The sequence below is a fragment of the Protobothrops mucrosquamatus genome, unplaced genomic scaffold (assembly GCF_001527695.2).
Source record: "Protobothrops mucrosquamatus isolate PMUCROS unplaced genomic scaffold, P.Mucros_1.0 scaffold3220, whole genome shotgun sequence".
Classification (NCBI taxonomy): Eukaryota; Metazoa; Chordata; class Lepidosauria; order Squamata; family Viperidae; genus Protobothrops; species Protobothrops mucrosquamatus.
In genome coordinates, this window is record NW_015389217.1 from 50526 (window position 1) to 73132 (window position 22607).

Here is a 22607-nt window from a genome sequence, read left to right on the forward strand (position 1 = left end):
TTCCAAGTGTGGCCTTACCAAAGCCTTGTAAAGTGGTATTAACCCTTCACGTGATCTTGATTCTATGCCTCTGTTAATGCAGCCCAGCACTGTGTTGGCCTTTTCGGCAGCTGCAGCACACGGCTGGCTCCTATTTAGGTGATTGTCCACTAGGACTCCGAGGTCCCTCTCACAGTTACTACTATTGAGCAAGGTACCCCCTATACTATACCTGTGCATTTGGTTTTTCTTGCCTAAATGTAGAACCTCGCTTTTTTCACCATTGAATTTCATTTTGTTAGATAGCGCCCAGGGTTCAAGTCTGCCCAGATCTGTGGTGATCTTGGATCCCAGGAAGATAAAATCTTGTCACTTAGGACTACCTATAGTGCCTGTTTAATTATTGCATGCCGCCCAGGGTCACTTCGACCTCGATGCTCCCCACTCCCACCCGGCGCACGTGATCCGAGATATGGGGCGCACGTGCCGGGTCAGAGGGACCCGCAGCAAAGGTGACCCAGGAGGCGGGGCAAAGCCGGCAGGGAGGAGAGGAGGCGGAGGAGGAGGGCGGGGCGTATGGAAATGAGCCGGCTGCGCCGATGGCCTTCTGGGAGAGGTAGTTCTCCCCCGGGCGTGGCCGAGACCCTCGGAGGGGGCGCGGACTACCGTTCCCGGAGCGTCCAGCGAGAGGCGGCGAGCTGTTGTGCTCGCCCAGGATGCCCCCGCGCAGGCGCACTGCGACGGGTTGCGACAGAGGAGCCGCTTGAAGGTCTTTCTTGCCCGGCTGCTGCTTCCTCCTCCTCCTCCGTCGCCGCCGAGCTGGATCGCGGCCGCTCGAGCAGGTAAGGGGGGGCCAGGGGAGCTTGCGCGCCTCGGCTGGGAGGGGGGGGGACCCCGCGGACCGCGGTGAAGCCAGGGCAGGGTCGGGAAAGAGGGGGGAATCCTCACTGGGGAGGGGGCGTTCGGGTTCCTCCCGGAGGGGCTAACGGGGGAGAGGGAGGGGTTCAGGGAGGAGGAGGGGGGGCTGTGACCGAGAAGGGCGCTTTCCCTGGCTCCCCCCGCCCTCCCCAACACCACCTTCCAGGGGTTTTGGACTCCATTGCCCATCATCCGCAGCCGCCTATGTTGAAGATGGGGAGGGGGAGCCCTCTCCCCCTATGTCTGGGGTGGGGGGTGGGTGGGGGAAGCCCCTGCTGGCCCTGGAGCTGTTCAGGGCGAGTCCCCCTCCCCCGATCCCCTTGCAAAGAACCGGGCAGGGAAGGGGAGGCCTGAATGGGGAAGGGGAAGGTGCTTTGCAGCGGAGAACGGCCTCCGTGTGTTGTGTGTTGTGTGTTGTGTGTGTGTGTTGTGTGTATGTGCACTGGCTCACCCCCAGTCCCAGGCCACCGTCCCTCCGTGGCTGAGCCAGCCCCAGCCTCCCTTCCCGGTAGCCGGCCCCTTCTTGCACTGCCCCCCTCCGGGTGATGGCGCTTTCCCCCGTCCCTGCGGGTCCCGCTGCCCTCCGGGAAGGCTTGGGGCCAGGAGGTCCGCTGCAAGGCTCCTGGGAAGGCTTGGCCAAAGGGCCTGGGAGCCCTTTGGGGCGAAAGAGAGGCAGCCGGTTCTGGGACGCCGCCTTGAAAGGATGAACATCCAGTTCCTACCTCTGGACAATAGATCTTTTCCCCCCCTCCACCTATCTATTTACCATCTCTCTCTCCTCCATATCTAGCTATCATCTCCGTCTCTACATCTCTGTATGTCTCTCTATCCTTCTATCCATCTATATCTCTCCATCCTTCTATCATCTAATCTCTATCTATCCTTCTATCCTTCTATCTCTATCTATCCTCCTATCCATCTATATCTATCCTATCCATCTATCTCTATCTCTCTACCCTTCTATCATCTAATTTCTCTCTACCCTTCTATCATCTAATCTCTATCTATCCTTCTATCCATCTATCTCTACCTATCCTATCCATCTATCTCTATCTCTCTATCCTTCTATCATCTATCTCTATCTCTCCATCCTTCTATCATCTAATCTCTCTCTATCCTTCTATCCATCTATCTCTCTCTATCCTCCTATCCATCTATATCTATCCTATCCATCTATCTCTATCTATCCTCCTATCCATCTATATCTATCCTATCCATCTATCTCTATCTCTCCATCCTTCTGTCATCTAATCTCTATCTCTCTATCCTTCTATCATCTAATCTCTATCTATCCTTCTATCCATCTATCTCTATCTCTCTATCCTTCTATCCATCTATATCTCCAGGAGTGGGATTCAGCCAGTTCGCACCACTTCGACAGAACTGGTAGCTAATTTTTTGTTGCCCAGGCCCAGAATGGACTTCCGGAAGCGGCATCCACACAGAGAACTGGTTGTTCACGTATTTGAATTGCACCACTGTATATTTCTATCCTTCTATCCATCTCTCTCTCTCCCTCCGTCCCTCCCTCCCTCCCTCCCTCCCTCTATCCATCTCTCTCTGTCTATCCATCCATTATCTATCTATCTATCTATCTATCTATCTATCTATCTATCTATCTATCTATCTATCTATCTATCTATCTATCTATCTATCTATCTATCTATCTATCTATCTATCTATCTTCCTATCCTATCCTATCCTATCCTATCCCTGTCTGTCTGTTTATCTGTCTGTTGTCTCACTTCTTAACCACCCTCTCCCTCAGAATAGAACATCAAGAGGTATTTTGGGGGGCGGAGGGGCCTGTCTGATTCCCGTTGCATGGAAATGTGTGAAAATCTGCCAAAGAGGTGGAGTGCCATAATTAAAGTATGCCTGGAAGGAGCTGAAAAAAAATATATCTAAAAACAAGGAGGGTGGAAGAGCAGATGTGATAGGTTGGAAACCCCCCCCCCTTCCTTGGTTTACTGGTTATTGCTCCCCTTTGCTGCAAAGGCTGCCTGGAAACAGGTGAGCAATAGGCGAATCTGAATCTCACTCTCTCTCTGAGATGATGGGCTACCTCTTCTCCTTTCCCAGATCCGGAAAAGGATGCATGGAGACAGGAATTGCCGGGCGTCGATTACCGATGGGCCCTACAGAGGGTGCTGCAAACAAGGGGATGAATGAAGCAGCAGGACGGCAGGAGGTGCCTCGCTGAGGCCTTTCTGCTTGATGCCAAGCCTTTATATAAGCAAGGCATCTTGTGTCGCTGGGGAGGGGAACGCATAAACCCTTGTGGTGTGAAGCATACAGAATTGCAGCGAAATGGTCTGTTGGCGGTGGTTAGCTGGCATCTTAGGATAATGGCTTTCCCTAACTGTTTTGAAACAAGTGATTTAAAACATTTGCAAGGCTTGTTTTGTTATTTGCAGAAAGAGGAACCCTGTCATCATGGTGATAGAATTTTGCTGACTCATGCAGCCCTAGAGTATTTTTCCTCTGCTTCTGTGGTAGTGAGGCATAAAACATAATGCAATACAATACAACAGGGAGACTTAGAAGACACAAGGCAGGTGTGATTTGGCATTAGGAAAAGAAAGAAAAGAAGAAAGGTAAAAGGGAACACAGGAGGGGAAAAAAAACAACAACTTGTGACGCTAGGGAGCCCTTATTGACTTTAATGTTCTCTATTAGCTCTACACAATCCAGAGACAGACTGCGTTTAACACGGTGAGCTCTCTGTGACTGTTCGTCACGTAGAAAGATGCACCCGAGGTATTTGTAATTGGTTAAGAATAAATGAAATGGGCCTGATGGATCATTATGTAAAGCTCTGTCACTTCATGCCACAAGAATAAAGACAGTGCAGTGGTCCTCAACTGTTTTGAGCAGCGCAGCATTTATTTATTTTTGACAATTTGGGCATTTATGGCTAATACCTGTGTTGTTTACAAGAGCCCCTTGTCCATTTTGCCGAATGAAAAATTCTAAGTAGCCCAGCTGTATGGATAGTTTTGCTTAACAAAATTACTCCTTCCCAAAATTGCAGCAATTCGGTACGTCTGGTCTAGTGATCAGAAGCACTAGGGGGGTAACATGATAGCAGTGTTCCAATATCTGAGGGGCTGCCACAAAGAAAATGGGGGTCCACCTATTCCTTAAAGCCCCTGAAGGCAGGACAAGAAGCAATGGATGGAAATTAATCAAGGAGAGAACCAACCTAGAAGTATGGAGAAATTTCCTGACAGTGAGAGCGATTAACCAGTGGAACGGCTTGCCTCCAGGATGCTCCATTACTGGAGATTTTCAAGAAGATACTGGACAGCTATTTGTCTGGAATGATATAGGGTCTCCTGGTTGAGCAGGGGGTTGGACTAGAAGACCTCCAAGGTCTCTTCCAATACTGTTATTTTTCTTCCCCTCCCAAAGGCTGTATACAGCTCCATTTTTTTTAATGCAATGAGATTCTTTTTTTCTCTAAACTTCAATACTTGCCTGAATACACATTCTTGTTGATCTCTGTCCCTGTCAAATACATAGATTGCTATTTGTAGAGGGTTTGCTACCTGTTATGTACTTTAAGGCTGTTGAGTTTGTGATGGGGGGGGGGCACAGAGGGAGGCTCAGCCAATTTCACTGTATACATGTTATACTATGATGATGATGATGATGATGATAATGATAATGATAATGATAAAGTTGGAAGGGACCTTGGAGGTCATCTAGTCCAACCCCCTGCTCAGGCAGGAAACCCTATACCATTTCGGACAAATGGCTGTCCAGTTTCTTCTTAAAAACTTCCAGTGTTGGCGCATTCACTGCTTCTGGTGGCAGGTTGTTCCATTGGTTAATAGATCTCACTGCCAGGAAGTTTCTCCTTAGTTCTAGGTTGCTTCTCTCTTTGGTTAGTTTCCAACCGTTGCTTCTTGTCCTGCCTTCAGGCGCTTTGGAGAATAGCTTGACTCCCTCTTCTTTGTGGCAGCCCCTGAAGGGTTTATTATTTATTATTAATTTCTCATGCAAAGTTTAGGACTAAGAACCTGTTTCTCCTCCTGTTGGGATTATCTGAGGTCACGGTTACAGGAATCCGTCTGATATAACACTCCTTCTGCCAGGACTAGTGGTAGTACAGTACGCAGGCCATATTTGGGAATCGGGTTACAAAACTGTAATCCAATCCCATTTAGGACATCCGTTAAGAAGGAAGAGATAGAGAGCAGCAGATGTTCTCATGTATTATTTCTTTTTTTTTCTCTTTTGTTTTCCCCAGAGTTTTTCGAGTGGCAAACACATTTGTTAACCCTGGCGTTTACAGAAAAAGATGAAAGATATAGATCTAGGAAAAGAGTACGTGATACCCAGTCCTGGTTATAGAAATATCAGGGAGAGAAATAGCCTGAATCAAAGTGGAGGACAAGATGGGATCAAGTACCGGCAAGATAAATACAAGGTAAGTAGCAATGACTGCTTTTTAAAAATCACATTTATTCATTAGCACTATATTCCGCTGTTTTTCCGGAAGCTCAAGGCAGCTGCGGATCATCCTTCATGTTACCCCAAAAAGAGGAACCCTGTGGAATAGGTCCTGCTAAGAAAGAAGGACCAGCCCAAAGTCCTTAAAAGAATGTGGATAAAAGCAAGAGTCCTATGCCAGTCCTAACGCTATAACCACTAACCACACTGTCTCTGACACCAGCACTTGGCTGAATTGCATAATCGCAATTTACGCAATTGCACAATGTATTTGTAAATTCTGTGTTACGTAAATAGTGACCTTTAACTATAATTATGGAGCGTAATTGGCTTCATGCTTTAATTGCCAGTCAGTGAAAAGGAAACTGCATTTATCAAAAATTGATTGCTATGGAAGTATGTCCGGGCAGGATCTAAAATTCATGTGTTTTTGCTTGGCATGGTTAGTGACTGTATGTTAATGAAGCTATTAGCAAAGGTATTTTCTCCAGAAAGTGGAAAAATTAAAGAAAGTAAAGAATCAGAGCACAAACTGCACATTAGAAAAAAAAAAAACGCAAACGGCCAATACGGAGATTGAAAGGAAGATTTTTGAGAAACACATTCCTCATATCAAAAAAGAATTAAAGGAATCATTGATCTTAATAGATTTAGGATTAGGCAACATAAATATTGAATGCTAAATAGTGCTATACTAAGTCAATCAATCTTGATATTTCCTGGGGAGACCTAGGAGCTAAAGCAAATAGTGACACAAGTTAAAATTCTAGAATGTTACAAATGGTGTGATTTTGGTCATGTTACTGTGCAAATGCTATTTTAAAAAAAACTTTACATTCTTCTAACCAGTATGTGGACAATTATTTAAAAGAACTTCAGGGAATAGATAGAGAAATTCAGGAAATTACATGTTGAGTTACCTTTATTTCTGTTTTGGGTAAGATGGTAGAAATTGAAAAAGCCAGTTTGGTATAGTGGTTAGGGTACTGGTTAAGTAACCGAGAGATTATAAATTCTAGTCCAGTGTTTCTCAACCTTGACAATTTTAAGGCATGTGGACTTCAACTCCCAGAATTCCACAGCCAGCATTGCTGGCTGTGGAATTCTGGGAGTTGAAGTCCACATGCCTTAAAATTGTCAAGGTTGAGAAACACTGTTCTAGTCCCACTTTAGGCATGAAAGCCATCTGGGTGAGTTTGGGCCAATCAAAGGAGATGGTGAGTTCTAGTCCTGCCTTGGGCATGAAAGCCAGTGGGTTGACTTTGAGCTAATTGCCAGGAGACGGTGAGTTCTAGCCTCGCCTTAGGCACAAAAGCCAGCTTGGTGACCACCAATGGCCAGGAGATTGTGAATTCTAGTCCTGCTTTAGGTATGAAAGCTGGCTGGGTAACTTTGGACCAAACCATCTGTAAGACTTCTTGTTGTAGAGAAAAAGAGGAAGAGCAAGGAGTATTACATATGTTGTCAGTGCTGCTAACATTGGATGTTTTTGCTTTGACAACAGATGAAAACATTTTCTTCTTATGTTTTACTCTTAGAGTTAGCGTTAGATGATGCTGGGGGGAGGAATGTGCATGAGAGTTTAGCTAGACATAACAATACTGAACCTAGTGTGTGAACCAAGGTTATTGAAATAAGAGATGATAAGAATTGGCAGGGTTGGAGAACTGGAGGGGAAGCCTGCATTTCAAACTAATTGGAGAATGTGATTTATGACAGTTAATTAGAGGAGGGAATTGTGCTTTGATACTATGTGCTCAAGGGAGGGGAATTCAGATTTTGGCTTCAGAAGATGGTAGAGGACAGGAAGGCCTGGAGGAATGTTCTCCATGGGGTTGCGATGGGTCGGACACGACTTCGCCACTAACAACAACAATGTTAGTGCCGATGTTATGCTACTCGAATAAAGATTCTTTAAGGTAAACAATGTCTCGAAGTTCTTTTGAAGAGTTTCATCTGTCGGAACCATGACATATATGTTCACCTTTACTTCTAAAAAGTAAATAAAGATGGGATAAAAATCTAATAAACGTTCTGTTGGGAATCTCATTAAAATACCTATGAAACAGTTCTTCTGGCAAATAGCATAAAAAGGTGAGGGATGGATCTAGTCTTTGGGCCTTATTCTCTTTAATAATAATAATAATGAAGTTGGAAGGGTCCTTGGAGGTCATCTAGTCCAACCCCCCCCCCCCCCCCCCGGTCAGGCAGGAAACCCTATACCATTTCAGACAAATGACTGCAGTCTCTTCTTGAAAGCCTCCAGTGTTGGAGCATTCACCGCTTCTGGAGGCAGGTTGTTCCACTGGTTAATTGTTCTAACTGTCAGGGAGTTTTTCCTTAGTTCTAGGTTGCTTCTCTCTTTGGTTAGTTTCCATCCGTTGCTTCTTGTCCTGTCTTCAGGCGCCTTGGAGAATAGCTTGACTCCCTCTTCTTTGTGGCAGCCCCTGAGATATTGGAATACTGCTATCATGTCCCCCCTCGTCCTTCTCTTCATAAAACTAGACATACCCAATTCCAGCAACCGTTCCTTATATGTTTTAGCCTCCAGTCCCCTAATCGTCTTTGTTGCTCTTCTCTGTACTCTTTCTAGAGTCTCAGCATCTTTTTTACACCGTGGTGACCAAAACTGGATGCAGTATTCCAAGTGTGGCCTTACCAAGGCCTTGTAGGATCTCTTCTAAATATCACAGCTGATGGGGAAGCCCAGATTTGCACGTTTGACTCTCATCCCATTTTATCATCCAACCTTGACTTTGCAAATTTCATGACCTCAGCAGCAAATTAAACCTTTTACCCCCGAAGGTTGCTTTTTATAGCATCCAGCTGGCTGGGGGGGAGAGAGAGAAATTTTTTTACAAGGGCTCACATATTTATGTGAACCTGGAGTCGGCCTAATGAAAGCGTTGCCCTAGGATAGGTAAATAAAACCTGCCAGGTGGAGTTGGGGAAACTTTTAACGTTGCCAAAGTAATTTCTGCCTAGCTGTTCTTTTACAGTTCTTTGGAGTCTCAACAAATATGTGCAGAGGCGTGATCACTGTGACTTTGTTTCTTAGAAGTTCCAAAGGCCTTTTTAACAAAGTCCTTGACGAAGGACTTGAAAGCAAAATTAGCAGTCACGGGATAAAAGAAAAGAAAAAAACCCTAAGCAAGCTGCACAATGTTTCATAACCCATTTTATTTTAAAAAAACAATATGGGAAATAACCTGTTTAGAACAATAGAGTTGAGGAGGGGGTATATTGTTCTGCTGGTTGATTTATTTAAACTTTTGACAATCAGCTGATTCTGTAACTCCTAATTCTGTAAAATTAGCTGCAGGAGAAGTTCAGAAACCTTTTTTTTGCTGGGGATAATGTGCATCAGAGGTCTTCAAACCTGGCCCTTTTTATGACTTGTGTACTTCAACTCCCAGAATTCCGTGCCTGGCTGAGGAATTCTGGGAGTTGAAGTCCACAAGTCATAAAAGGGCCACGTTTGAAGACCCCTGATGTACAGTATTGCTTTTTCCCCCTTTCAATAATTCTTGCAATTGTGCTTAGTGCATTACTGTTGATAATACCCTGGAAATATGGAAATATTGCCACATAATGTAGAGTTGAGGGCCACAGTTCCACATTCTTGGTCAGGCAGCCATTAGTTTTTCCCCTTGCTGCTATTGTTGTTGAACTTCCTGATCATTTGTGACTCGGCAGAAATTACTCCCAGTGTTAAGGGAAGTTAGAGTGGTTAGCTGCTGTTTTCGGAGATGGCTGGTGACGTTGAGCTGCTTCGTAGCTTTTAATTAAGCAGATGCTACTGGCAAACTTTATCACCCACCACAGCATTGCTACAGCCAGGCAGTCTTTGTTTTTGAACCGCAAGGATTCAAAGTTAACTTTCATTACACTCAGCTTGGCTTAAGTCCTAAACTGCCCTCATGATTGCATTTTCCCTGGGCAGCGGATCTGGTTCATCCTGGGTGGTCCTCTGGCCTCAGATGCCTGCTTCTCGCTGGTGAAATGGATCCAGGATTCAACCCTGAACTAAAAAGCTGCCGGGATATCAGTCGTGGAAATGTGGCTGATGGAAGAGGCATTATAATCTTTTCTCTCTGTCATTCTCTCTGTGTCTCTCTTTTAAAAGCTGACTGGTTGGTCATTTAAAACAAAAAACAGAATTCTAACTCCAGCTGCTCTACCTGCCGAGATTCACATAGTGCTCACAAGCATGTTTGAGCAGGGGGTTGGACTAGATGACCTCCAAGGTCCCTTCCAACATCATCATCATCATCATCATCATCATCATCATCATCATCATCATCATTATTATTATTATTATTATTATTATTATTATTGATCATCGCACAGTCAGCCAGATGTTCAGACTGGATTTGGCATTTTGTCTACCTATCGAGTCCTTCCCAAGGACCTGGGATAGGCAGATGTGGATGTTTGATGGTATTACAGATATCGTCGCAGGATGGAAGCAGTTCCTAGTAAGGCCGCCTTTTGCAATTGACTAATGGTGAATTTGTCAGTGCCAATGGTGTTCAAGTGGTGCTCCAGTTGTTTTGGGATTGCACCCAAGGCACCTATTACTATTGGTACTACCCTTGCTTGCCTTTGCCACAGTCTTTCTATTTCTGTTTGTAGGTCTTTGTATTTTGTTATCTTCTCCAGTTCTTTCTCGTCTATTCTGCTGTCTCCAGGCACTGCCACGTCCACTATCCAGACTTTTTTGTCTTTCTTATCGACAATTGTTAAGTCCGGGGTGTTATGTTGCAGGTGCTTGTCTGTTTGAATTCTGAAGTCCCAGAGCAGTTTAATTTTATCATTTTTTATGACTTTCTGTATTTTATGATCCCACCAGTTCTTGCTTACAGGCAAATGATATTTCTTGCAGATCTTCCAATGCACCATTGTTGCTACTTTGTCATGCTGCTGCTTGTAGTCAGTCTGTGCGATCTTCTTGCAGCAGCTTACCAGGTGGTCCACTGTTTCTTCAGCTTCTTTGCATAGGCGGCACTTACTGTCTGTTGCTGTCTTCTTAATTTTGACTTTATATGCATTTGTCCTTAAGGTTTGGTCTTGTGCAGCCAGAATTAGTCCCTCGGTGGTGGTGGTGGTATGATTATTATTATTATTATTATTATTATTATTATTATTATTATTATTCTGAAGGCAAGAAGAGAATGGAACTGTTTGAGCATTTTTGTACACATTTAAGATGGCTGAATAGAAAGGTGGGGTAGAAATTGAACAAATAAAACAAGCACAATTAAAAACAGCTAGGATGGGGGCTCAATTGGTGCCAGCCAGGACACAGTGTGATTTAATAACAAGCCGCTTAGCATCTGGTTACAGTAGGCCAGCTCCGGCTATTCCTTTTGCTATAAATAGTTCACGTAAACAATTATATCTAATTGTCCCTTGATTGATAGTTTAATTCACTGATTTCAGTTTGAATTAAGATCCTCATTCAGGAAGAGAATGGGCATAACTGCTTATGTAAACCACCCGTAACATTATTAAGAGCTGCAGCTGCCCTTCTGCAGTCACAGATGGCTGGTTCTGCAGTATTTCCCCTTCGTCACTTCCCTGCCATCTGAGTGGCATAGTTGCTGGATAGACTGAAGACCTTTTTGACGAGAAAAACCCGGAGTTGAAAGGGCAACATAGCCATTTTAAAAATAAAATGAAGTTTGCTATTCAAATGAGATTTCCTTTTTCTGGAAACAATAAAGGTACTCCTCAACTTATGACTGGTCACTACGCGACTGTTGGAAGTTCTGACGGCACAACCTGGGGGTTTATGTCAATCACGACCCCAGACCGTTCAAATGAATTAGATAGGCTTGTTCTATACTAAAGCTCTCTACAAGAATCTGAGCTACTGACGGTCCAAGCAAATTGGCGGCAGATAAGAGTCAACGGAATTCAAGGTGGGCTGGATTTAGATCCCTTGTGGGCGCGAAGAGACTCGAGACGCATGATGCGTTTGACCCCCTCCTTCGGGTTCAGCCTGGTCCTCTCGTACCGTTTTTCACACTTACAACCATTGCAGTATCCCTGTGGTCACATGATCAAAATTCGGATGCTTGGCCATTGGTTCATATTTATGACAGTTGCAATGACCTGGGGTCATGTAATATAATAATAAAGTTGGAAGAGACCATGGAGGTCATCTAGTCCAACCCCCTGCTCAGGCAGGAAACCCTATACCATTTCAGACAAATGGTCTCTTCTTAAAAACATCACAGCTTCTGGAGGCAGGTTGTTCCACTGGGTTAATTGTTCTCACTGTCAGGAAGTTTCTCCTTAGTTCTAGGTTGCTTCTCTCCTTGATTAGTTTCCATCCGTTGCTTCTTGTCTTGCCTTCAGGCGCCTTGGAGAATAGCTTGACTCCCTCTTTGGGGCAGCCCCTGAGATATTGGATGACTGCTATCATGTCCGCCCTAATCCTTCTCTTCATTAAACTCTGACCAGCTTTTGCAATCTTCCGCCAAGCAAAGTCAATGGGGAAGCCAGATCCACTTCACAACCGTGTTAGTAATTTAACTGCAGTGATTCGCTTAAGTGTGGCAAGAAAAGCCATAAAACGGGGCAAAACTCACTTAACAAATGTTTTACTTCGCAACATTCATTTTGGGCACAATTGTGGTTGTAACTTGAGGACTACCTGTACTTATGAACCAGATTTGCAGTTTCCTTGGTTTCCCCCCCCCCCATGGTCACATGTCAGCAACCGTGCAATGTCCCACAGTCATCTGACTGTGTTTTTATTATTTATTTTGCCAAACAGTGGCATTTCTGCTTTTCCGTGAAACCAGACGACGACAAGCCATGAGTTTAATGAGTGTTGCGTTCGCTTAATGACCACCTCAAAAAAAAAAAGATTGTAAAATCAGTCACATGAACACTCAGTTTGTGAGCACGACGATTGATGACTGTTATGGGCAGGCTCCATTACAGTAGTAAGTCGAAGAATACTCTTTTCAGTTTTTTTGTGCCTCAGATGTACGTGACAAGCCCTGAGATTCTCCCCAAGAGCTAGCCCAACCACTTTTGAGCAGAGATGAGCAATCGCACCGAGGAGGAACTTGATGCTCCTCAGGCTTGGAAAGTCCAGATTGGAGAGATTTTGCACTGCTGAATTACAAAGAGTTGATTTATTGAGGACAGGCATGGGATGCTATTGTCAAGAATGAAACTTTGGCAGCCGCGTGCCTCTTCGTTTCAACTTGCCCCTAGAGTAAGGGGAGAGGGAGGTGTTGCTTTAGAATGGGTTAAGTGGAGAAATAATTCCATGAAAACCTTGAGAGCCTGAAACCTTTTCAAGGACACTGCAACAGGTGTGGAGAGGAAGCAGACGGTTCCCGTAACAAAGTGAAATTGTTTACATGGACTACGTGAGAGGGTGGGTGGGTGGGTTTGGCCAGAGAAATTATTGTTTAATTCGATGAACTGGTGTCTGGGAACCTCCGAGTTAGTTTTGCTTTGACATTACCATGCCGTGTATTCAATAAAGAGTAAGATTTTCGGAAACGGAATGATCCTGGACTTTTATTTGGATTCTCAAGCTGGATGTTGACAGCTATATAGCTTGTTGGTCCAGTTCACCAACTTCTTACCCTGTTTGCCACAAGATGTTTCAATTTCTCTCTACAGTGCTTCCAGCGGTGGAAGCTATTTTCAGTTTTCTTTTATGGACAGTACAGATAGTCCTCGACCTACGCCCGCGGTTGAGCCCACAATTTCTGTTGCTGAGCAGGATAGACATTAAGTGAAATTTGCCCCATTTTACGACCTTTCTAGCCACAGTAGTTAAGTTCGTCACTGCAGTTGTTGAGCTAGTAGCTCTGTCGTTAAGCGAGCCTGGCTTCTCCGTTGGCTGTAAGTACGAATAACTTTTTTCAGCGCCGTTATAACTTTGAACGGTCACTGAAGGAACTGTTGTAAATCTAGGACTACCTGTGGCAAATTTGAAGCGTGGCTGGGGAATTTTGGGAGTTGAATTCCACATGTCTTAAAAATTGCCATAGTTGAGAAACACTGTGTCAAGCAAGAACATCCAATGTAATAAGAGATGATAAGACATAGCGGGATATAGAGTTAGAGTTAGATGATGCTAGAGGAGGAGGAATGTGCACGAGAGTTTAGTTAGACATAACAGTACTGTAACTAGGGTGAGAACCAAGGTTATTGAAATAAGAGATGATAAGAGAACTCGAGGGGAAGCCTGCATTTCAAACTAATTGGAGAATGTGATTTATGACAGTTAATTGGAGGAGGGAATTGTGCTTTGATACTATGTGCTGGGGAGGGGAATTCAGTTTTTGGCTTCAATTATGTTAGTGTTGATGCTATACTACTCAAATAAAGATTCTTTAAGGTAAACAATGCCTCGAAGTTCTTTGAAGAGTTTCATATGTCGGAACCATAACACACTGCTTTATATACAATTTTCCTAATATGGTTTCAGAAAATGAGTAGCCTTTTGGCACGAAGAGGCCGGCAACCTTCAGACCATCTGGAACGGCCACATGTGTGGGATTTACAGAGGCCGAGAAGCTTTTTCCTTGCCGTCTCTCTGGTTCAAATGGCAGAACAGCCTTGAAAAGGCCTAATTTTTTTTTTTAAAAAAAATACTCTTCCTGTAATGGAAGCTGATACTTTGCCCTTGGAGACTTGAAATCTTTTTAATCCTATTAACTGAAGAAGAAAACAATGCAATAGTTGCGATGAAAGGGACTGCAATGCAGGCAGTCCTCGAATTACGACAATTGAGCCCGGTGTTTATGTTGCTAAGTGAGACTGTTGTTAAGTGAATTTTGTCCTGTTTTAGGACTTCCCTTGCCACGTTTGTTAAGGGACTCACTGCAATTATTATTATTTTTTTTGAAAAGTTTTATTAATTTTTATGGAGTTAAGGGTAAAATGGGGTCAGGGTTGGGATTGGGGTCTGGGTTAGGGTTGGGATCAGGGTTGGGGTTAGGACTGGGGTTTCCCCCGGTAACATTTTCAATATTTAGCAAACAGCATATTGTCTGGGTACATATATTTAAACAGCAATAATAGCTATAATACTAAATGATAACAATAAGTATGGTTAATTATCTTAGACAATATTAGTTAATCACTCCATGTCATCCTTCTTACTAGTATGTATTCGAAGTTACATATCACACTCCTTTCCCTCTGAGTCATTTCTCTAGCCCAGGGGTGGACAACCTTGGCTCTTTTATGACTCGTGGACTTCAACTCCCAGAATTCCTGAGCCAGCCATGCTGAGGGGAAAGGGAGAGGTTTCCAAGCTGAGCCATGCTGGCTCAGGAATTCTGGGAGTTGAAGTCCACGAGTCACAAAAGAGCCAAGGTTGCCTACCCCTGCTCTAGCGATTGATAAAAGTTATCCCATGTTCTAAAGTAAACTGAATTTTCTTTCTCTTTAATCTCTAAAGTCAATCTGTCCATTTCTGCACACTCTAAATTTTTTTTTAATTAATATTTCTTCAGTTGGTAAGTTTTCATTTTTCCAATATTGGGCAAACACAATTCTTGCTGCTGTTAATACATGTGATATTAGATATCCGCTCTCCTTCTCGTAGTTAGCTCCTATTATTCCTAACAGAAACAATTCTGGTTTCAAGTCTATTTGTTTTTTAGTCATCTTCTCCAGCCGTGAATGTATTTAGACCCAAAACCAGGGACTCACTGTAGTTATTAAATTAGTAACACGGTTGTTAAGCCAATCTGGCTTCCTCATGTGACTTTGCTTGTGAAAAGGTTGCCAAAGATGGTCACGTGACTCCAGGGCATTGCAACCGTCATAAATATGAGTCCGTTGTCAAGCATCCGAATGTAAATCACGTGACCATGGGGATGCTGCAAGGGTCATCAGTGTGAAAAATGGTCATAAGTCGCTTTTTCCAGAGCCGTGGTGACTTTGAACGGTCACTAAATGAACTGTTGTAAGTCGAGGACTACCTGTATTATTCTGGGTTGGGGACTGTATTGCCGTTGACCTTTGCCCCCCAGAAAATGCAATGGCATCTATTTTAACGGGGGCGGGGGATGGTGGTGACAAGAAAAAAAAATGTAAAACACCCTTTCAAAAGCCTTTATAAATAAAATTCATTTTAGATAAGCAGACAGGAAAATAAAACTGAAGCAGATTAAAAGTTAGGACTCGGTTGAGAGGCCACCCGGAAAATGTAGGCCTGGGGCAGGGGTAGGCAACCTTGGCTCTTTTATGACTGGTGGACTTCAACTCCCAGAATTCCTGAGCCAGCCAGGCTGAGGGGAAAGGGAGAGGTTTCCAAGCTGAGCCATGCTGGCTCAGGAATTCTGGGAATTGAAGTCCACCAGTCATAAAAGAGCCAAGGTTGCCTACCCCTGGCCTGATGAATAAGACAATCCCAGAATTTAATATTTAGCTTCTTTACTGCTCCTGTTTCCAAGAAACTGTAGGGGTGTTTGTCAGTTTTTCTTGCTTGCAATCGGGACAATAAACAACTAATAGCAAAAAGGAGCGTTTCAGGGTTCTGTTTAATCTATTTATTAGAAGGAAGTTTACTTTTACAACACGAGCATTTCAGTATGTGAAATCTACTTTACAAATCATATATATAATTTGAGGCAACCCAGTTTTTTGTCATGCTGTTTTGGTACCAAGAGACTGCCCTTGTCTCTTTGGCGAAGTTTGCAAAGGTAGCCCTCGAATTACGACTGCAATGGAGCCCAAAATTTCCATTGTTAAACAAGACAGTTGCTAAGTGAATCTTTGCCCCATTTTACGAGCCTTCTAGCCGCAGTAGTTAAGTTAGTCAGTGCAGTTGTTAAGCTAGTAACACCGTCGTTAAGTGAATCTGGCTTCTCCATTGCTTGTCAGAAGGTCGCAAAAGGGGATCCCGTGACCCTGGGACATTGCAACTGTCATAAATATGAGTCAGTTAGCAAGCATCTGAATTTTGATCACGTGACCGTGGGGGATGCTGAAACAGTTGTAGGTGTGAAAAAGAGGCATAGGTTACTTTTTTCAATGCCCGTTATAACTTCAAATAGTCACTAAATGAATGGTTGTAAGCCAAGGACTATCTGTAACCCTTGTTTGTTTTGGTAAGTGATCTAGACTATGTCAACGCTGCTAACATCGGATGTTCTTGCTTTGACAACATATGGAGATGCAGCCATTTTCCTTCTTCTGTTTTACTCTCAGAATTAGAGTTAGAATTAGATGATACTGGGGGGGGAGGAGGAGGAATGTGCATGGGAGTTTAGTTATTGTTTACAACAATATTGTAACTAGTGTGAGAACCAAGGTTTTTTGAAATAAGAGATGATAAGGAATGGCGGGTTGAAGAACTGGAGGGAAAGCCTGTGTTTCAAGCTAATTGGGGAATGTGATTTATGACTGTTAATTAGAGGAGGGAATTGTGCTTTGATACTATGTGCTGAGGGGAGGGGAATTCAGATTTTGACTTCAATTATGTAGTGCCGATGCTATGCTACTCGAATAAAGATTCTTGAAGGGAAGTTCTTTGAAGAGTTTCATCTGTCGGAACCATGACAGACTACTTATCAGTGTATGTAGTTACTCTCACAGATATGTCCATGTAATTACCAGAGTCAAAATTGACTTTTAATTTTTTTCTTAGGAGGAAGAGCAGAACCCATAATTTGAATCCTGATCCAGCATCCCTGTCACTATCTCTATGAGCAGTCTCAGTGTATTCCCTTAGGCCAAATAAGAGGGGGGGGAATCAGAAAAGGAGATATTGATGGTAGTGAATTATCATGGCACAGGTAGAGTGTGAACTTGTGTTCACAATGAAGAAGTTTCTTTTCTGTGAAAAAAGAAAAATGAGGAGGCACGCCGACCAGTGAACTCTTGATTTATTTGATTTTCTTGCATTCTTCAAGACCAAAAAGCTTATTGTGAACATTCTGTGTAGTGAAATAAGGGACTTTGTGACCTCTTAGGTTTTGGTAACGCTCTACCAAAGTATTCCCACTTATGTGCTTGTTAACAAGATTATAACACCACCATCGGGTAATTCAAAGTTCTGTTTCAATTTTGAGTCAGTTCCCACCGACTTAATTAGTGGAGACTCTTCTTAATTTAGTCTGTTGCAGAGATTTATGAACAATAGCAATTAGTTTTTTCCCCCTTCCTATTTCAATCCATGTTCATCAGTTGAGGTCACAGTCAAGAACAAGCATACCCCCCCCAAAAGGGGGGGGGGAGTCAAGGTTTTGTGAGGCTCTAAAATAGATAATGAGAAGGAAGGACTTACTGGAGAAGAGCCTAATGCTGGGAAAGATGGAGGGCAAGAGAAGAAGGGGACGACAGAGAACGAGGGGGCTGGATGGAGTCCCTGAAGCAGTAGGCGTGAGCTTAAATGGACTCCAGAAGATGGGAGAGGATAGGAAGGCCTGGAGGAACGTTGTCCATGGGGTCGCGATGGGTCGGACACGACTTAACAGCAACAACAAAAATAGATATCTTGGCTGATCTCATAAAATCTAAACAAAGCTAACTAGCCCTGGAATAGAAAATCTCCTGGGATATATCAGTGCTGTAGGCTAGAGTGGGAAGTCAATAAATTCGGATGAGCTCAGTGGAAAACGCTTCCTTCTTGCTGCCAAGAAATCAAGAATATGCTTGATCTTTTCCATGACATCTCCCTCCCTTCCCCTGATTTTTTTTTTTTTGACCTTCTCTTGGAGAAATATATTTTTCCAAGGAGTTAGAAGAGTGCAAGTAATTATCACCGAGTTGTTCAACTGTCGTGAATGCCAGTGCTGTTTAGCACAACTTATAAATAGCCATAGAAACCTGGAAGGAGTCTGGGTAGCACCTTTTCCAATTAACAGGTTTTATTAAAAGGCATAAGCTTTTGTGCAGCTCACAGAAGCTCAGGGCTGTTAGTAAAAGGCACCAATAAAGGAGAATATTTGCAGCTCAGGGTTGAATTGTGGGGCCCTTGGTGCTCTCTGAGCTTGGCTGCATTCTTGCAGACGTTTCATGACCCAAACTAGGTAACATTATCAGTGCTAGTAAGGAGTGTGGTATGTTAATAAAATGTGCTAGTCAAAAAAGGTGGTATCAGATTCCTGACTTTTTTGCTACCCTAGAGGACAGACATATAATTAACATTTATAGCAAAGGTCTTTCCACTTAGCCAGAAAATTATTCTAATACAAGAAGGCCCCACTGTATTTAAAAATGAAAGCCAACTCTTGGTCGTCCCCCCCCTTGCATTATCTACCTGGAGTGGACACGTAAAATACTCTCTTCAAATCATTCAGAGCAATCCGGTGCCATGCAAACCTAGGAATATGTTTTAGAAATGCTTGCGGGGGGAATAAGTAGCATTAATACACACATTTAACTAACAAATGTCTCGTCTGTCTCATCCAGGGTTTGAATCAGAGGTCATTACAGGTAGTTCTTGATTTACAACCACAATTGGGACTGGAATGTCAGTCACTGAGTGAAGCAGTCCTCAAGTGAGATGCCGATGTGACTGGTTCAGTCACTGAGTGCAATCCCAGAACTCCTGATTGTGGTTGTTAAGCAATCTCCCAGATTGTTTAGTGCAGAGGTCTCCAACCTTCCCGGGTTCACGGACCGGAGGAAAGGAGAGCAGCTTTAAAATTGGTGCACATGCATGTACGTGCGCACACAGGGCCACATACTCTGGCACGGCACTAGCAGTCCCGTTTGCGCATGCAGCATGCGTTGGCACTGTGTGCAGGCATGAACAGCTGTGCCCCCCTGTGGCGGCTAGTGGCCCGTTTGCGCATGCGCAAATGGGCCATGGACATTTGCCCCGTGCTAGCATCTCCATTTGTGCCTGCACACATGCTCAAATGGGGCCGCAGGCACTAGTGCGAGTGGGGGTGAATGCACGCCCATGCGTGTGCGCACTGGCCAGCCATTTCCGTGGCCACTGGCCAAGAGCTTGAGGCCTGGGCCGCGGCCCATAGGTTTAGTGCACGGGTGTCAAACTTGCCACGTCACGTGACGTGTCACAACGTATCGTGACTTTTTTCGTATTGCCAGAGCTAGGGTGGGTGCAGCATCCAAATGATGCAACCGGCCCGCGGGCCAGCAGTTTGACACTCTTGGTTTAGTGAATAGATCAAAAAAGTTGCCCGCCAAAGGATTCGGGTCCTCATGGAGCTGAAGTCATCTGGACAGGCAGCTCTTCGAGAATAAAAGGGCTGCCTGCGTGAAAGTTTCAGCTCTGTGTGGAAATGAAATCCTCCTTTTATGCAGCCTTTTTGCTCTGAAATGTTCCTGTAGCCTGTTGAAGGATTTCTGTTTCACTTTGTTTACAGAGGAGAAAGCCTTTGGGAGCCTGCAGGAATGGAGCTGAAATGTTCCGGATTTCAGCTCTCTTCTTGCAGCTTGCCAAAGAGTTTCCCCTCTCCTTTTGATTTCCTGATTTAAATCCTTTCAAGGGATGCAGAAACGGAACTGAAATCCTGAACAATCCTTCAGCCTGCGAAGGATTCAGCTCTTCTTCATTTCCTCCACTTGCAATCTTTCCTGGTGGCTTCCCCATTGATTTTTTGGGGAAGCCAGCAGAGAAGTTTGCAGATGGTAATCACATGATTGTGAGGTGCTTGGCCACTACTCGTAAATGCAAAACAGAGAGAAAGTACCTGCAGCCCCCAACACATTGTATTCTGAAAGCAAGGGACGAATTCCATTCCATCATATTTTTGCCACGGGTTGATTGGAGGTGCCTCTAAAGAGCTTGCAGGTAATTTTAACTTTAGCTGTTTGTTTCCCGGGGTCCTTTGAGATGGAGCCTTCCTGGCAATGTTGCTAATCAATCAATTAGCCAATCCGTTTGGAAGTCCTAGTGGTTGTACCTGAACGCCTTGTGATATTTAGGATTCAAGTAAGATCTTGGGGACACAGCAAGCTTTTTCGCTAATACCTGAGGTTTAACTCTGCACTTTCTGTCAAGCAGGTGGACTGCCAAGATGCCTTGGAGACAGCTGCCCGGGCGGAAGGCCTACCTTTGGAGAGCTCCGCAGATTCTCACCTACGAGTGCTGGATGAAGAGCATCCCAAAGGGAAATACCACTATGGCCTCAATCTGATGAAACCCATCCGGACTACTTCCAAGTATGGCTTTCTTTAAGCGAGCTGCAAGAGGCAGCTGGTTTTTAACCGGGAATCCCTAGCTGAATGGAAAGTCTGTGGGAAAACAACGGAATTTTTATTTCAAAACTAGCTGTACCTGGCCACGCGTTGCTGTGGCTCAGTCTGGTTAAATGGAAAAGAAAGAAAAGAGAAAGCGCACGTTCGTAATATGTTTAATTTCACAATGCTTGTAATTGTAGCGTGTGTTGCTTTTACGTCCAACAGATGGCGCTGTTTTTCAAAAAAAGCATGTTTTTTATACTAGCTGTACCCGGCCACGCTTGCTGTGGCTCAGTCTAGAGTCCTCAATTTACAACAATTCGTTTAGTGACCGTTCAAACTTACAACGGCACTGAAAAAAGTGACTTATGACCATTTTTACACTTAACGAACGTTGCACCATCACAGATGCATATAAAGCACTAAGCAAAAAAATAAAAAATAAAGCATCTGCTTTCTAGTTTGGTTCAGTGTACATAAAGCTATAAAAGCTATATAAAACTGGTTCATACATCATGTTAAGCTATAGTCCTCAACTTACAACCACAACTGAGCCCAAAATGTATGCTGCTAAGTGAGAAATTTCTTAAGGGCGTTTTGCCCCCCTTTTACAACTTTTCTTGCCACATTTGTTAAGTGAATCACTGCACCTGTTAAATTAGTCACACGGTTGTTAAGTGAATCTGGTTTCCCCATTGATTTTGCTTGTCAGAAGGTTGCAAAAGGCGATCACATGACCCCAGGACACACCGTCACAAATGTGAGTCAGTTGTCAAGTATCCAAATCACACGACCATGGGGATGTTGCAACGGTCATAAGTGTGAAAAATCATTATAAGTCACTTTTTTCAATGCTGTTGTAACTTCGAACGGTCGCTCAGCAAACTGTTGTACATCAAGGACTACCTGTATTTCTTCCTGTGTGAAAGGATGTCACCCAATGGGTCAGGGTGCCCATTGTGTATGTATTTGTGATGAGCCGTGGGGAAGATGGGCTGTAGCCCTGGAGGACCCCTTCCACACTTTCATGAATCAGACTAACTTGCCTTTGATGATTTCAACAGAAATGGAAGGATATTTCGATTCCCACCATGGATGAATGGCTACAAAAGTTGATGGAGTTAGCAGAGATGGCTAAATTGACTGTTTTGTTGTAAGTTGAGGATTACCTGTACATCAACCGTGGCCACTTTAAGATGTGTGGACTTCAACTCCCAGGATTCCCGAGCCAGTATGGCTGACTGGGAAATTCTGGGAGTTTGAAGACCACACATCTTAAAGTGGACATGGTTGAGGAGCATTGATATAGTTCAGGGGTCTTCAAACTTGGCCCTTTTATGACTTGTGGACTTCAACTCCCAGAATTCCTCAGCCAGGCACGCCTGGCTGAGGAATTCTGGGAGTTGAAGTCCACAAGTCATAAAAGGGCCAAGTTTGAAGACCCCTGATATAGTTTAACTCAGACATCAGCTATGACAAAATGCATACTTCAGCCTTTAATGTTTTCTCTTTCTTCCTGTTCCTTTAGGCATCGGCACCCAATTGACAATGCTGGTTTATTTTCCTACATGACATTTTCTTGGCTTTCTCCTTTGGCAAAATTAGCCTACAAGAAAGGAGAACTGCTGACTGAACATGTGTGGCCTTTGTCGACTCATGAGTCTTCCGAGGTTAACTGTAGAAGGTATGGAATTAACCTCTTCCCCAAGGACCACTTCATATTGGCTCAGAGACTTGTATACGGGAACTCCCATAATTAAATTCCATTTTTTCCCTTCATAAATCTGGGCAGTCTTGACATGCAGGCTTCATTTTCCCCAGGATTTCAACACCGTTTCTACTTGTCTGCACACCTGCATTCAAAAGGTGCAGCTCCTGCCTGAATTTCCTCGATTTACAGCCATTCATTTAATGACAGTTCAAAGTTACAAGGCATTGAAAAAAGTGACATGACCGCTTTTCACACTTAGACGGCTGATGCAGTATCCCCATGCTCATGTGATCAAAATTCAAATGTTTGGCAACTGGTTCATATTTATGACGGTTGCAATGTCCCTAGGGTTGCCAGGTCTGCTTCCAAAAAATAGTGGACAAGCGGGGGGGGGGGG

At 43.9% G+C, this 22607-nt stretch overlaps 1 protein-coding gene across 1 annotated transcript in view; it reads left to right on the forward strand.

Moving 5' to 3' along the window:
• Positions 1 to 774: 774 nt before the first annotated feature.
• Positions 775 to 22607, forward strand: part of LOC107297287 (multidrug resistance-associated protein 5) — a 23435-nt gene continuing 1602 nt past the window's right edge. The window contains exons 1-4 of the mRNA XM_015826649.1: positions 775 to 821; positions 5153 to 5332; positions 20324 to 20481; positions 22028 to 22183. Of these exons, the coding sequence (XP_015682135.1) occupies positions 5204 to 5332; positions 20324 to 20481; positions 22028 to 22183 (443 nt within the window). The 5' untranslated portion in view covers positions 775 to 821; positions 5153 to 5203. The remainder of the gene's footprint in view (positions 822 to 5152; positions 5333 to 20323; positions 20482 to 22027; positions 22184 to 22607) is intronic.